General features: G+C 40.3%; 1 protein-coding gene across 3 annotated transcripts in view; it reads left to right on the top strand.

Moving 5' to 3' along the window:
- Positions 1-12168, top strand: part of CapaR (Capability receptor) — a 531594-nt gene that overhangs the window by 97424 nt on the left and 422002 nt on the right. Inside the window, exons 2-3 of one of the 3 annotated variants that reach the window (XM_065217358.1) lie at positions 1423-2116; positions 9704-10410. In XM_065217358.1, coding sequence (XP_065073430.1) covers positions 10021-10410 — 390 coding nt within the window. In that variant the 5' untranslated portion in view covers positions 1423-2116; positions 9704-10020. The remainder of the gene's footprint in view (positions 1-1422; positions 2117-9703; positions 10411-12168) is intronic. The other 2 variants (XM_065217375.1, XM_065217367.1) reach the window with 2 other exon arrangements.

Genomic DNA, 12168 nt, shown 5'->3' on the forward strand with positions numbered 1-12168 from the left:
TGCGCGAATCGCCAGGACGGGATTTCATTTTCATTTTGATTACTTGGAGTGGCACAACTCCTAGTAATTTTGCCAGTTCATCTTTGATCTGATCCAGGGATTTACCACTGGGCAGTCCTTTCATGACAACCTTGAACACACGTTCAGTTTTGGTGTCGTAATTAAAAAAATTGTGCTTCTTCTCAGTAAGATGCTTGAGAAGACATTTAAATCCGTCCAAGGTTTCAGCCAATACACGGCATTCAGCCCGACGTCCAATTTGTAGTGAAAACTTAACTTTCACGAGATTCAAATGTTCCATGCGAAGAGCATGGAAATCGGAAGTGGTTATCACAATAGGGGGAATCTTTTCCTTCTTGGCATTAAGCCGGGAAAGTTTACTAGAATTTTTCTTGGATGATGGGTCATTCTCATCATCCGTGAGCAAATTAAATTGATTACTCAAATTAATTTCATCAGAAGGGGGGTCAAGAGTTTGCCCCTTTCTTTTGCGTTTAGGCAGTGGCAGGCGTGGCAGTAAATTTTTATCCAAATCGACTTCCAAGCAGATTACTATAAGAATCTGAAGGATCGAAGAGGAATTTTACAAATCGATATCCAAGAAGGATTACCTCGGGTAGGGTCCAAACAAGGATCGAAGAGGAATAAGAGTTGAACAAGGTAGAATTTTTTTTTTACAGGTTGAGCACTGAAAAGTGCTGTTTAAATTTGTTGTAGCTTTAGGTAGTAGTAACACTTCCTTAAGCAAAAAGCAAATAGATCTGCACGGCAAGAGAGCACGATGCGGACTGTGATTCTCGGCTTGCTGTTTTTCCCGATGGGACTGACATGCTTTTATGGGCAACACACTAATCTCTATACAAATTTCAGACCATTTGCGCCACCTCGGAACCCTCATCAATCTTTACAATTTTTTGCTCAGACTGATTTTTTTGGGATTATGAATCAAACTGGAGGGTGGCCTTTTAGATTGGGAATACTTTTAACAGCCTTCTGATGGAGGAGTTCCAGGCAAAGTAGCGAAACAAAATTGAAATTTTGAATCGTCGTTCTCCGATTTGTATGAAACTAAAATCTCCTAAAACCCCGTGGAATATGGACAGCCCATTAGACCAGGCATTAGGTATGGCATCATACAACATGTCAAAACATCATGTTGATGTCGTGTGGCGTGAGGTGAACGTCGATATGATGTATTGACATGCTAGCTGACGCCGCACCGCCGCCACAACAGCGCGCATCTTACGTAATATTTGAACAGACCGGCCAATTAATTTTCTTGAACATCATTTACAATCCCAAATGAAGGGCAATTTGCACTTTTAATTATACCTATCTATGCACATAATGCATCCATTTGCTACCTCTTTCCATCAAGTCAGCTCACTAACCACTATTTTTCTTCATTTCTTTTCATTTCAGAAAACGGAAAATATCTTCTGCTAGTGACATATCGCCGTGCTTAAATCCCAGGAAAATAAATTAGAAAAATGTAAACACAGATTTATCGCAAAAGCAGAAAGTAGCAGAATACTAATCACTGTTTTTATTGCGGCAACATCAGAGCAGCCACCGAAGAAGAAACCGCAAGTTGTGTAGAAGGGGAGTGAAAAATGCAATATAAGTAAATTGGAACCGTGTTCTAGTGCTTGGTTCGGAAGCTTCCGGAAAGTGCAACCGCAATCTGTGAGTTGTTTGTGAGTGTGTCGATGAAAAGTGCATCACGGTGGTGAAAAGTGGCCCCTCACGAAGTTTTCCCGTAGAGAAAGTAAAATCCACGACAAGGACGTGCGGAAAGTTGAAAAGTGTTAAGGTTTCTTCTCTTGTTTTCTTCGACTCATCTTCCGAAAAGGGTTCGCTAATGGTGGTGGCGACACGATGGTTACCTAAAAGTTGGCACAACCGACCGAAGAGTTGCCAGTCACCGAGTTGTGTAAGTGCAGTCAGTCGTTCCCGGGGCGGCCCGGTAATTGCCGAAGTAAAGTGAAATTGAGGATAAACGAAGTGAATGTGCTACTTTGTAGAACAGAGGAAAAAAAGAAGAGTGATGGATGTCAGCTTTTGTCATCCGGAAGCGGGAAGGTGACAAGGGATTTTCCACGGACTGCGCTGAAAGGTAGAGAACCGGGTGGTGGTGTGGCGTCGGGGAAATTTGATCGTTCGTCGTCGTTTGGTGAGATTGGTGGGTAACTTGGAAACCGACGACTTTGCGTTAGCGGAATCGAATGGTGTTATTGCCTATTTGAAGGGGGATTATTTTTCGCATTGATTTTCCGCGTACCTAGACAAATATGCGACTCAACCCCTCTGTCTACATTGGACATGTAGCGCAATGTGTTTCTTATCACTGCGGAACATATTGCAGGGCAAGAGCCGTACAGTTTATGTCGGCAAGCATTCATGCAACGTCGAAGCTTATGCCCGGTTTACATATATGCCCGGGCTTGTTCAGCACTGCTGGTAGCTCAAGCAACCAGCACCAGCCAACGGGGAGCCAATGTGAACTGTCAAACGGTAGTCTAATATTCTGATGCTGTTATCTTATGAAAAACAAGCATCACTATTTCTAAAAAATATATATCGATTGTTAGCTCATTTGCAGAAACCAACTAGCATAGTGAATAGAGCAACTAGCAAAATTGGTATATTGGAATCGTTTAAATGTAAGCAAACTTTATTGGAGCCATGCATTCATGCATAATTTAAGTTCCGTTCACTTACATTCGCTAAAACCACAATTACTCACAGCGCTGTCGTCAATGCGAGCTAGTAAGTCACTATTTTAACATAAGGGCACAAGTATTATGAAAGAATTAAAATGTTCAGATAAATCTCACGTCACTTTTCAAAAGGTCCTAAGTAACAAATGAAAACAAATCGAGTTAAGCCATACAAACTATTGCTCTTCTGTTATTGTATGTGATTCAAAATCACCCATCCAAATTTACTTTCATTTATTTAAGATAATCATAGGCCAAAAATTGTCCAATGCACAGTTTGAAATGATGGGTACATGATTGTTACTTGGGTAATTTGGACTGCCTAACATAATTGGTGCTCAATTTCTAAAGGCGGGGCCAATCTAAAATTCGGTACTCTACTCTGAAATCTATGAAACGGAATCTAGTATCATGTAGAACAAAACGTCCAATGTAACACTCATTGATTATGTCATTGAGAAAAATCGTCCAATGTAACATGTCCGATGTACAATTTGACTTGTCAAAATGTCCTATGTGTTTTTTTTCTATACTGTAGCATGAAATTCACAGTAAAATTGTGATTTTACCGTTTCTACTAATTTTTCAACGTTATTATTCACTACATTCAAAATAGTGTTGCAAAATGTATTGCTCTAAACAGTTAAAATAATAATCTGTCGAACAACCTCGATTTTCTCAAAATGGCAGATGTGGTCTATTTGAAAAGTGACGCGAGAAATGTCCTCGAATTTTCCTAGCACAATAGAACACTTCACGAATCCTAACCTGAAGCTCCCCGTTCCTTTTCCTCACCCGCAAATTTTGACAGTTCTGCCGGGTTTGTTTTGATTTCCGCTCGTTGCTTTCTTTTTTACCCTCATGGCGAAAAGTGAGGTTAGCTTTTGCGTGCAGATATCCATATCTTTTGTTCCTTCGACCATTTGTCCATGGACCGTTTGTCCTACTACGCTCTGAGCCCCCAATCTGTAAAGGTTAGTTTATATTAATTCAGCAGCTTCAGTAAAATTTTGAAAAAATTCATGAAGTTCTTGGAATTTCAGCGAAGGTTGATAAGTTGAGAAAATTTCATACATATTTTGAGAACTTTCGGAGAAACTCAGGGCACAGGTGGCGCCGGTGGTGTAGTGGTAAGCGTGATTACATCTCATCCCAACAGGCCTGGTCCATTGGTCCCGGTCTGTGAGTTAATGGGTCGATAGGTAGGGTCCAGGTGTGGGAGCTGTCTTTCTGACGTCGGTAGCATTGGTACTCAGTACGGAAAACAAATCAAGGAAAAAAACTCAGGGCATTTCCGAACACTTTTGAAAAGTTCCGAAATCTTCAGGGATGTCCAAAGTGATGCTTTTAGCTTTTAGGCAGTTTCATTATTTTCAGAATTGTTGCGAGAATTTCAAGGCAGATCAGAAAACATCTGAACAATTTTGTTTAATTGTTGCAAGAACTTTCAAGAAGTGTCGAGGATTGGTAAAAAATTTCAAGAATTTCAGGAAGGCTCAAAAAAATCTAAAAATTGCGGGACTTTCAAGACAATTCTATGCATACCAGAAAAAAATGATGGTACTCAATGTTGGAAGACTTTCTTGTAAATTTAAGGAAATTCAAGGAGGAATGGAAGCTTCAGGCAAGGCTAGAGAAGTTAAGAGTTAAGTTTTTTAAGGGAAGTTTCATAAGCCTCAAGGAAGTATCGGAAAACTCTGGAAAATGGGGAAAGCAAAGAATTTTCCGAAATATTAGTGAAATTTAGGTTGGTTCTGAAAATTCTTAGGAACTATAACAAAATTCCGAAGAATGGAAGGAAAAGATTCATGAACGATCTGCGGAATAATAAGGGAAGTTTCAAGAAATTCTACACAACGTCAGGCACTTCAGGGAAGCTTTGAGAACTACAAGGTAGTTCCTTCAGCTTCAGGAAAACTGCAGGAGCTTTTAGGTAGATCTAATAACTTTAGGGCTATCTGGTGAAATTTGGGGAATTTAAAAAAAAAGCTTCAGAGAAGTCCTGGGACCTTGAGAAAAAAAATTGCCAAAGAAATTCCAATAACCGCGGGGATCCTAGGTTTACAGATCTTCAGGGAAACACAGAGGTCTTAAAGGCAATCATAATAGAATTTAAAGATGAAGTTCAGAAAATTAAAAAAAAAATGTGAGCTGTTGTCATCCGGAAGCGGGAAAAAGAATTCTATATAGTTGGTAAATGTAGAAATTTATCTATCTCTTCGATGAAATTTATGTCCGGAATTCAGCTGCAAGATCATGAGAAAATTTTAAAAATCAGGATATTCAACATTCTTCTTAATTTGGGATATTTAAATTTTAACAAGCTCCAAAATCTTTCAAATTGCTCCAATGTCGACACGTTTCTATGCCTGGAAATCTATTGAATGTTTTAAAGCTTTTTTTATACGGCTTTACGAGTGGGGCCTTAAAAAACCTAAATTTAAAATTTTAAAATTTTAGGAGTATGAAACCTTGTTTCCGGTCTAAGAATATTAATAATATTTATAAGTCCGGAATTCGTCGGATCATAAATGATCCAGAATATTTTTTTCTGGTAAAAAAAGCAAAATCCAAAATCTTCAAAATAGTACGAAACCTTGAAATACGTCCCAGAAACTTTAAGAAATGGTCTATGTCTTTGATCTTTAAAAAATGCTACAAGTCAAATAATGTTTTCCTCGACTTAAAAACCCCAAGCCTCCTAAAACAATTACTTGTTTCACTTTCCTACATGATTGATGATATCATTATTATTATTATTATTATTGCAGGTATGAATGAGTATTGAGAAGTATTTTCTTGAGTTTAAAGAAATTTACCCGAAATTCCCTGAGTCATAAACGGAATTCCCTGAGATTCCTGGAATCCCCTGATTTTCCAGGGAGTCCACATCCTGATTGAATACTCAGGGAAATATTGCCACATTCAGCAATGTTCCACATGCTGCCAGAGAACTGATCAAAAATAGCCTAGAAGCAGCACCAGTTGTGTGGCAGAAATCTCATGACTAATGAAAGATTTAATCATATGAGGGCAATCTTGGGGCAAACAGTGAAATTTTATCATGAAACAAAACTTTTAATGCGAAAAAACTACATCATGAATTGACGTGTTTTTGTTTATATCGGATAAACATTATGGATAAACTACTAAATGGATTATTGGACCATTTTTCGAATTCATAAGTCAATAATTCTATAACTCGATTGTTCTTTTAATATCGAGTTATGGTGAGTGGACTGCAGCTCTATTTTCTCACTCACTGAATCAAATAAGCTCAATTAGGTGTTTCATGCTGCTTCTGGCAGCACTCACACCCAGAGCAGCCTTCAATCTTATGGGTTGGTGGAAAATCGACTGTCGAAATTCACTTCATATCAATAATGGTGCAATTTATCAAATATATTATATCTACATAATGTCACTAAAGGGTTATACGGTCAAAATTTGGTCAATATCAACTTGACGTATTTCTTTCAATTTTGCATTTAAAAAACCTGAACACCCCTCATTTTGAAGGTGTGTGTGTGTAGAATGTTGCTCCTATTTTGATTTTGGAACTCACTCTTCAGTTGTCAAAATGCCGTCCAAGCAAGAAGAGCAGCGTATCAAAATTTTGCTCGCGCATCGCGAAAATCCGAGCTACTCGCACGCAAAGTTGGCAAAATCGCTAAAAGTTGCCAAATCAACCGTTACAAATGTAATTAAAGTGTTTGGGGAACGTTTGTCGACAGCCAGGAAGTCTGGATCGGGGGGAAATCGAAAACCGGAAGCCGCTGAGACGACAAAGAGAGTTGCCGGTAGTTTCAAGCGAAACCCTAACCTCTCTCTTCGAGATGCCGCAAATAAGCTGGGTGTATCGTCTACAACCGTGCATCGAGCCAAAAAACGAGCCGGACTATCGACTTACAAGAAGGCAGTGACTCCAAATCGCGATGATAAACAAAATACGACGGCCAAAGCGCGATCCCGGAGGCTGTACACGACGATGCTGACGAAGTTTGACTGCGTGGTAATGGACGACGAAACCTACGTCAAAGCCGACTACAAGCAGCTTCCGGGACAGGAGTTTTATACGGCAAAAGGAAGGGGAAAGGTAGCAGATGTTTTCAAGCACATGAAACTGTCAAAGTTCGCAAAGAAATATCTGGTTTGGCAAGCCATCTGTACCTGTGGCTTGAAAAGCAGCATTTTCATAGCTTCCGGGACTGTCAACCAAGAAATTTACGTGAAAGAGTGTTTGAATAAACGTCTGCTGCCTTTCCTGAAGAAACACGGTTGTTCCGTACTGTTTTGGCCGGATTTGGCATCTTGCCATTACGGTAAAAAGGCCATGGAGTGGTACGCCGCCAACAACGTGCAGGTGGTTCCCAAGGACAAGAACCCTCCCAACACGCCAGAGCTCCGCCCAATTGAGAAATACTGGGCTATTGTCAAGCGGAACCTAAAGAAGACCAAAAAAACTGCTAAGGGCGAGCAGCAATTCAAGGCAAACTGGCTTTCTGCGGTGAAGAAGGTGGACAAGGTGGCTGTACAAAATCTGATGGCAGGGGTCAAGCGTAAGGCCCGGCAATTCGGATTTGGAAAAGCGGAAGCCTAACTGAATATTTTTCCTGAATTTTATACTAATTGAACTTGAAAAAGAAATTTAATTTGATTTTTTAAATAAACGATTTCACCGATTTACACGCGTTTGACCAAATTTTGACCGTATCACCCTTTATTACTTAATAGAACAAAATGTAGAAATTTTCTCACTGTTAGAAGCAGGGTTTTCGTTTTTATGGCTTTCTCAGTCTAGGGTAACCAAACAGTTAGTTGTGCATTGCCCGATGTTTCGGCCGTTTATTGTGGCCTTTTTCAAGGGTAAAACAGTCTACCGTTTGTCGTCAATTTTTTTTTGTTTGTTGCCATGATAAGCGTGTTTAGCTTAGAGGAGCTTCCTGTTCTGTGCATTAAGTTCAATATTAATTGACATAGGACACACATGAACACAGAAAAAAATTCTGAATTTTAACCATCGCGTAAAATCTCCCTTCGTTTAATTTTGAGCTATACTTGACATAAACAGTGAAATTGTTTACAAGATTGCATACAATATTGCTAATTAATGGGATATTGCGCTTAAATTTACACGAAATATCGCGTAAATTTATGCCAAATCTAGCGTTAATTTTATGTGCGCTATATCTCGTAGAAATTTACATGAATTTTTCGAACGGTGTAGCGTCATATAGTGTTCTATGTTAATTTATATTGAACTCAATGCACCATGCAGGAAGCTCCTTCAAGCTAAACACGCTTATCGTGGCAACAAACAGAAAAATTTTACGACAAACGGTAGACTGTTTTACCCTTGAAAAAGGCCACAATAAACGGCCGAAACGTCGGGCAATGCACAACTAACTGTTTGGATTACCCTAGACTGAGAAAGCCATAAAAACGAAATCTCCATACAACCAGTCGAACAACCAAATCAGTTAGAAGCAGGGTTTGAAGAGAAATCGCCGATTTTTCTAAAATCTCCATTCCACAAAACTGGTTGATCCACCACCCACGCAATACACGTGTTCTAATAACAGTTTATATAACCTTTGTATGACTGGTTTTGGTTGTAAAGCAGTTTACTCAACATAATTCTTTGTATATATGTTACTTTGGCGGGCGACATCTGTCGGATTTTATGGTGCAAATCAGGGCTGTTATCTGTTTACTCAATGCGCGCAATGTACTGATTTTCTGAAATATACAAAGTGAGAATCAAGCAAACACAAATTTGGCTTGTTTTTCACCCTGTGCAAGTGTAAAGCAGCGGAGAAGAGAAGATAGATACACACCCAGAAATAACGAAAGCTCAATGTGTAGCCATCGCTTCAAAGAGCGCCACTCAGTGTAGGGTTGCAAATGAGAAACCCAGCAAAAAGACAAAATTCTTCTTCGTTATGCCTTTCTTCATCTCATATGCATGCAGTCGTGGCAAGCAAAGTCTGCAAAGAATACAGACTCACAGATTAGCTGGAAAAGAGTGTGCGAAGTAAATGGGAGAAACACATACTCTTTGTCGAGTGTTGTGAGATGCGTGCACAAAGTTGCTTTGCTAACGCTCTGAGGTGTGCTTTCCAGCCCTGGCTGCAAACTATTACTCAATTCTATAGCGATAACCGATAAATATTTGATGAAACCAGCAGTCAATAATTCATGAATGAGGAGTCTTTCTTTATAAATGAAAGATGAAGTTTTTTGGGAAATGGTAGAAAAAGATCCACTTTATGAAAGACATTTTCTTAAATGTTCCATTTATGAGCTTGTAGGTATGCGCGAAGTACTTGGCCTACAGAAAAATGTTAATGACTGTTGGCACAGAATTCGAGTCGTTTTGCAATTTTGGACAAAGTTGTTCTGTACATATATTGTTTTCTCAATCTATGTCTCAGACTTTGAACAAAAAACAACATTTCAGTGCCATCATTTCGTAATTGCGTTTGTAAACAATGGCTTTAGCCGTCGATTTCTCGCGAACAAAAGCTCACACGTAAAATGTATAACACCAACAGGTAGAGGAATGTTGCATGAGAGCATTGTTGATTTGGCGTAAACTTTTATTTGAGATAAATTGAAGGTTTACAAAAGCAATTACGCCCCGGTGAAACTTTGGCACTGATTTGGATTAACATAAAACTGGGAACCAGCTGGTGGGAATCATCCTCATATATTTACAAAACACCAACTCAGCCGCCGTGCTAAATCTCCAAAGTTTCCCAGACAAATCGATAAGATATTCTCTTCTACCAACTTGGCAATTCCAACGAGAGTTTGCATACCACGTTCGACACCTTTCATAAAACCCTCGTCACACACGGGGATTCTACCTTTCGGCAAAAACTACATACATGATGCTCCAAAATAGAAACATTTTCATTCCAACCCTACGACAGACCGAATCATTTTCCCTTTTTCTATTCTCCCTCTCCTTCCACCACCAGCGCAACGAAATGTGTACACTTCGGCTAATAGCCTTTAAACGTGCAAATATTGAACCACCTCAAAGCGACACCAACAGTCTGATAAAGTCAGCGATAATGTTTTATATACCTACCATCAACACCATCTTCGTCGGAACCACCAGACTCGTCTTCCATCGCCATCGTTGTAGCACTGCTGCTGCTGCTGCCGTCACTATCAGATCTCAATGCAAAGTGGCACCTCATTGAGAAGCACTTGTCGTAGACAAACATACAGTCTCACCTGTCCGTATCCTTGGTCCTAACTGGCCTACAACCGCAGTCCCAGTCGGTTCAGGATGACTTTTCACAACTTTGACGACGGTAGTGCCACGGTCTCATACTGGCCTAACGCCACCACCACCACCACCATCCTCACCGCTCTCCTGACCACCACCTTTGGGACCGGCCCACCGTCTGTCACATCGACGCCACTGGATGCCGGCTGGCTGACGCTGTACGACTATGACAACAACCGATCCATCGAGACTGGTGGGGGTGGTCTATTCATCGGTGAAAATTATTCCACCTTCGGCAACCATGGGCTGACCGACGATGGCGAACCAACGCTGTGGCCACCGCTGGATCGGTGCGATCCGAGAGATATGAAAAACTTTCAGTGCACCGTGCAGGATTTTCTCGAGTATGCCCGAGGACCGCAGCAGATGCCACTGTCGACCGCTCTGTTGGTAAGTACCGAAACTTTTACGATGCCTCCTTTGAAACAATTAAACCGTATTAATTACTCCGGGCATGTCGGCTGAAGCGATCCGCAAAGGGGTCCGGGATTTGATTACACAGTCTTTGCAGACGTGTAGGGAGGTATGATAAGAGAAGCATGTCTCGTAGGGGCCAATATTATGAGAGAGCTATAAAGCCAGATATACAGACATGTCAGTACAGTCAAATTTCGCCTAAGTAAGCTACGTTTCAGTTGGGATCCCGTTAGTTGTTAGATTTATTTTAATAATAATCTAAGAGGAAGCTGAGACAACTGGCTTCTTTTTGCCTTTGACGTTTTCTTCTTCTTTCGTGGAAACGACCCAAAAACTATTTCATTATGGGGGATGCAGTCGACTGTCAATATAGGGGAAACGCTCCTATAGTTGCGGTACGTTAGAAGCGTTAGGTTCCTATAGTTGTGTATGGAGTCTCCATACACAACTATAGGAACCTAACGCTTCTAACGTACCGCAACTATAGGAGCGTTAACCCTACAAGAAAATAGATTCCCTGCTGTAAAAATGCTCGCGTTTCTATACGTTCGCCCGACCAATCAGGCGCTGGCTCGCGTTTGACAGAAAATTGGTTCATAAAAGTACCTCTATTGTCTCCTCTTCCTCTTAGATGATTTTAAACAATCGGTGTATCTCTCAACCAATTTTCAGCTATGACAGCTCAACCCAACTAACGAAAGCATTTCACTATGTGAGCTATCGGTTTAGCCCAACGAACGAAAGTTGACTGTATTAACAAAGACATTTGATCATACGAACAGGCTACGTACAGAGTACAGCCAACAATCGATACGAAGCTATCGATTTGAAATTGGCTCACTACTTGACAAGCCTATTGGTCCCAAGCAAACGATTAACGTTTCCCATTCTAGTATTAATTTCAGTACTACACTATGTTTGTTTTGATTCGCTATGAAAGTTTGACAGATAAAATGAGGGGTGTTCCTAGGTTTCGAGGGGTGAATCGATTAGCTTGGGACCGAAGAAAGTACCAGAGCTGAGCCAAAAAGTTGAGCTCGTTTCTTCTGGACCTTCTGGTCTTAGAGTTACCTCTATGGTACAGCCAACCGGTGGAAACTAACGATTTTAAATTGGCTCACTACTTGACTAGCCTATTGGTCCCAAGCAAATCGATTAACGTACCCCATGCTAGTTGAAATTCTAGTACCGTAAAATGATACATCTATAGTACAGCCTAGAGGTAGCTCTAAGACCAGAAAGTCCCGAAGAAACGTGCTCAACTTTTTGGCTCAGCTCTGGTAGTCTCTTCGGTCCCAAGCTAATCGATGCACCCCTAGAAACATAGGAAAATCCACGAGCCACTCATTTTATCTGTCAAACTTTCATAGCGAACCAAAACAAACATAATTTAGTATTAGAATTCCGACAAGAATGGGGTACGTTAATCGTTTGCTTGGTACCAATAGGCAAGTGAAGTAGTAAGCCAATTTAAAATCGTTAGTTTCCACAGCCATTAGGTTCAGTTATTTCCATCAACATTGTTTAATAGTTTCAGTGATGAATTGAGTTGTTTAAAATACATAATTTTTGAACAGCACAAATTTGCCGCAATGTAGAGTTTATATGACTACTAGGGTGCAGGGATGGATCGCTCGTGTGGGACTTTTTCATTACTTTTTAATATAGAATGCTCACGTTAAGAAAGAGGCTACTAACAGTCAGCCTCAAAAGGTGTCATGAATGATGATC

Source organism: Ochlerotatus camptorhynchus, unplaced genomic scaffold (genome assembly GCF_037179485.1).
Source record: "Ochlerotatus camptorhynchus isolate MF236.1 unplaced genomic scaffold, CSIRO-AGI_Acam_v1.1 ptg000007l, whole genome shotgun sequence".
Taxonomy (NCBI): Eukaryota; Metazoa; Arthropoda; class Insecta; order Diptera; family Culicidae; genus Ochlerotatus; species Ochlerotatus camptorhynchus.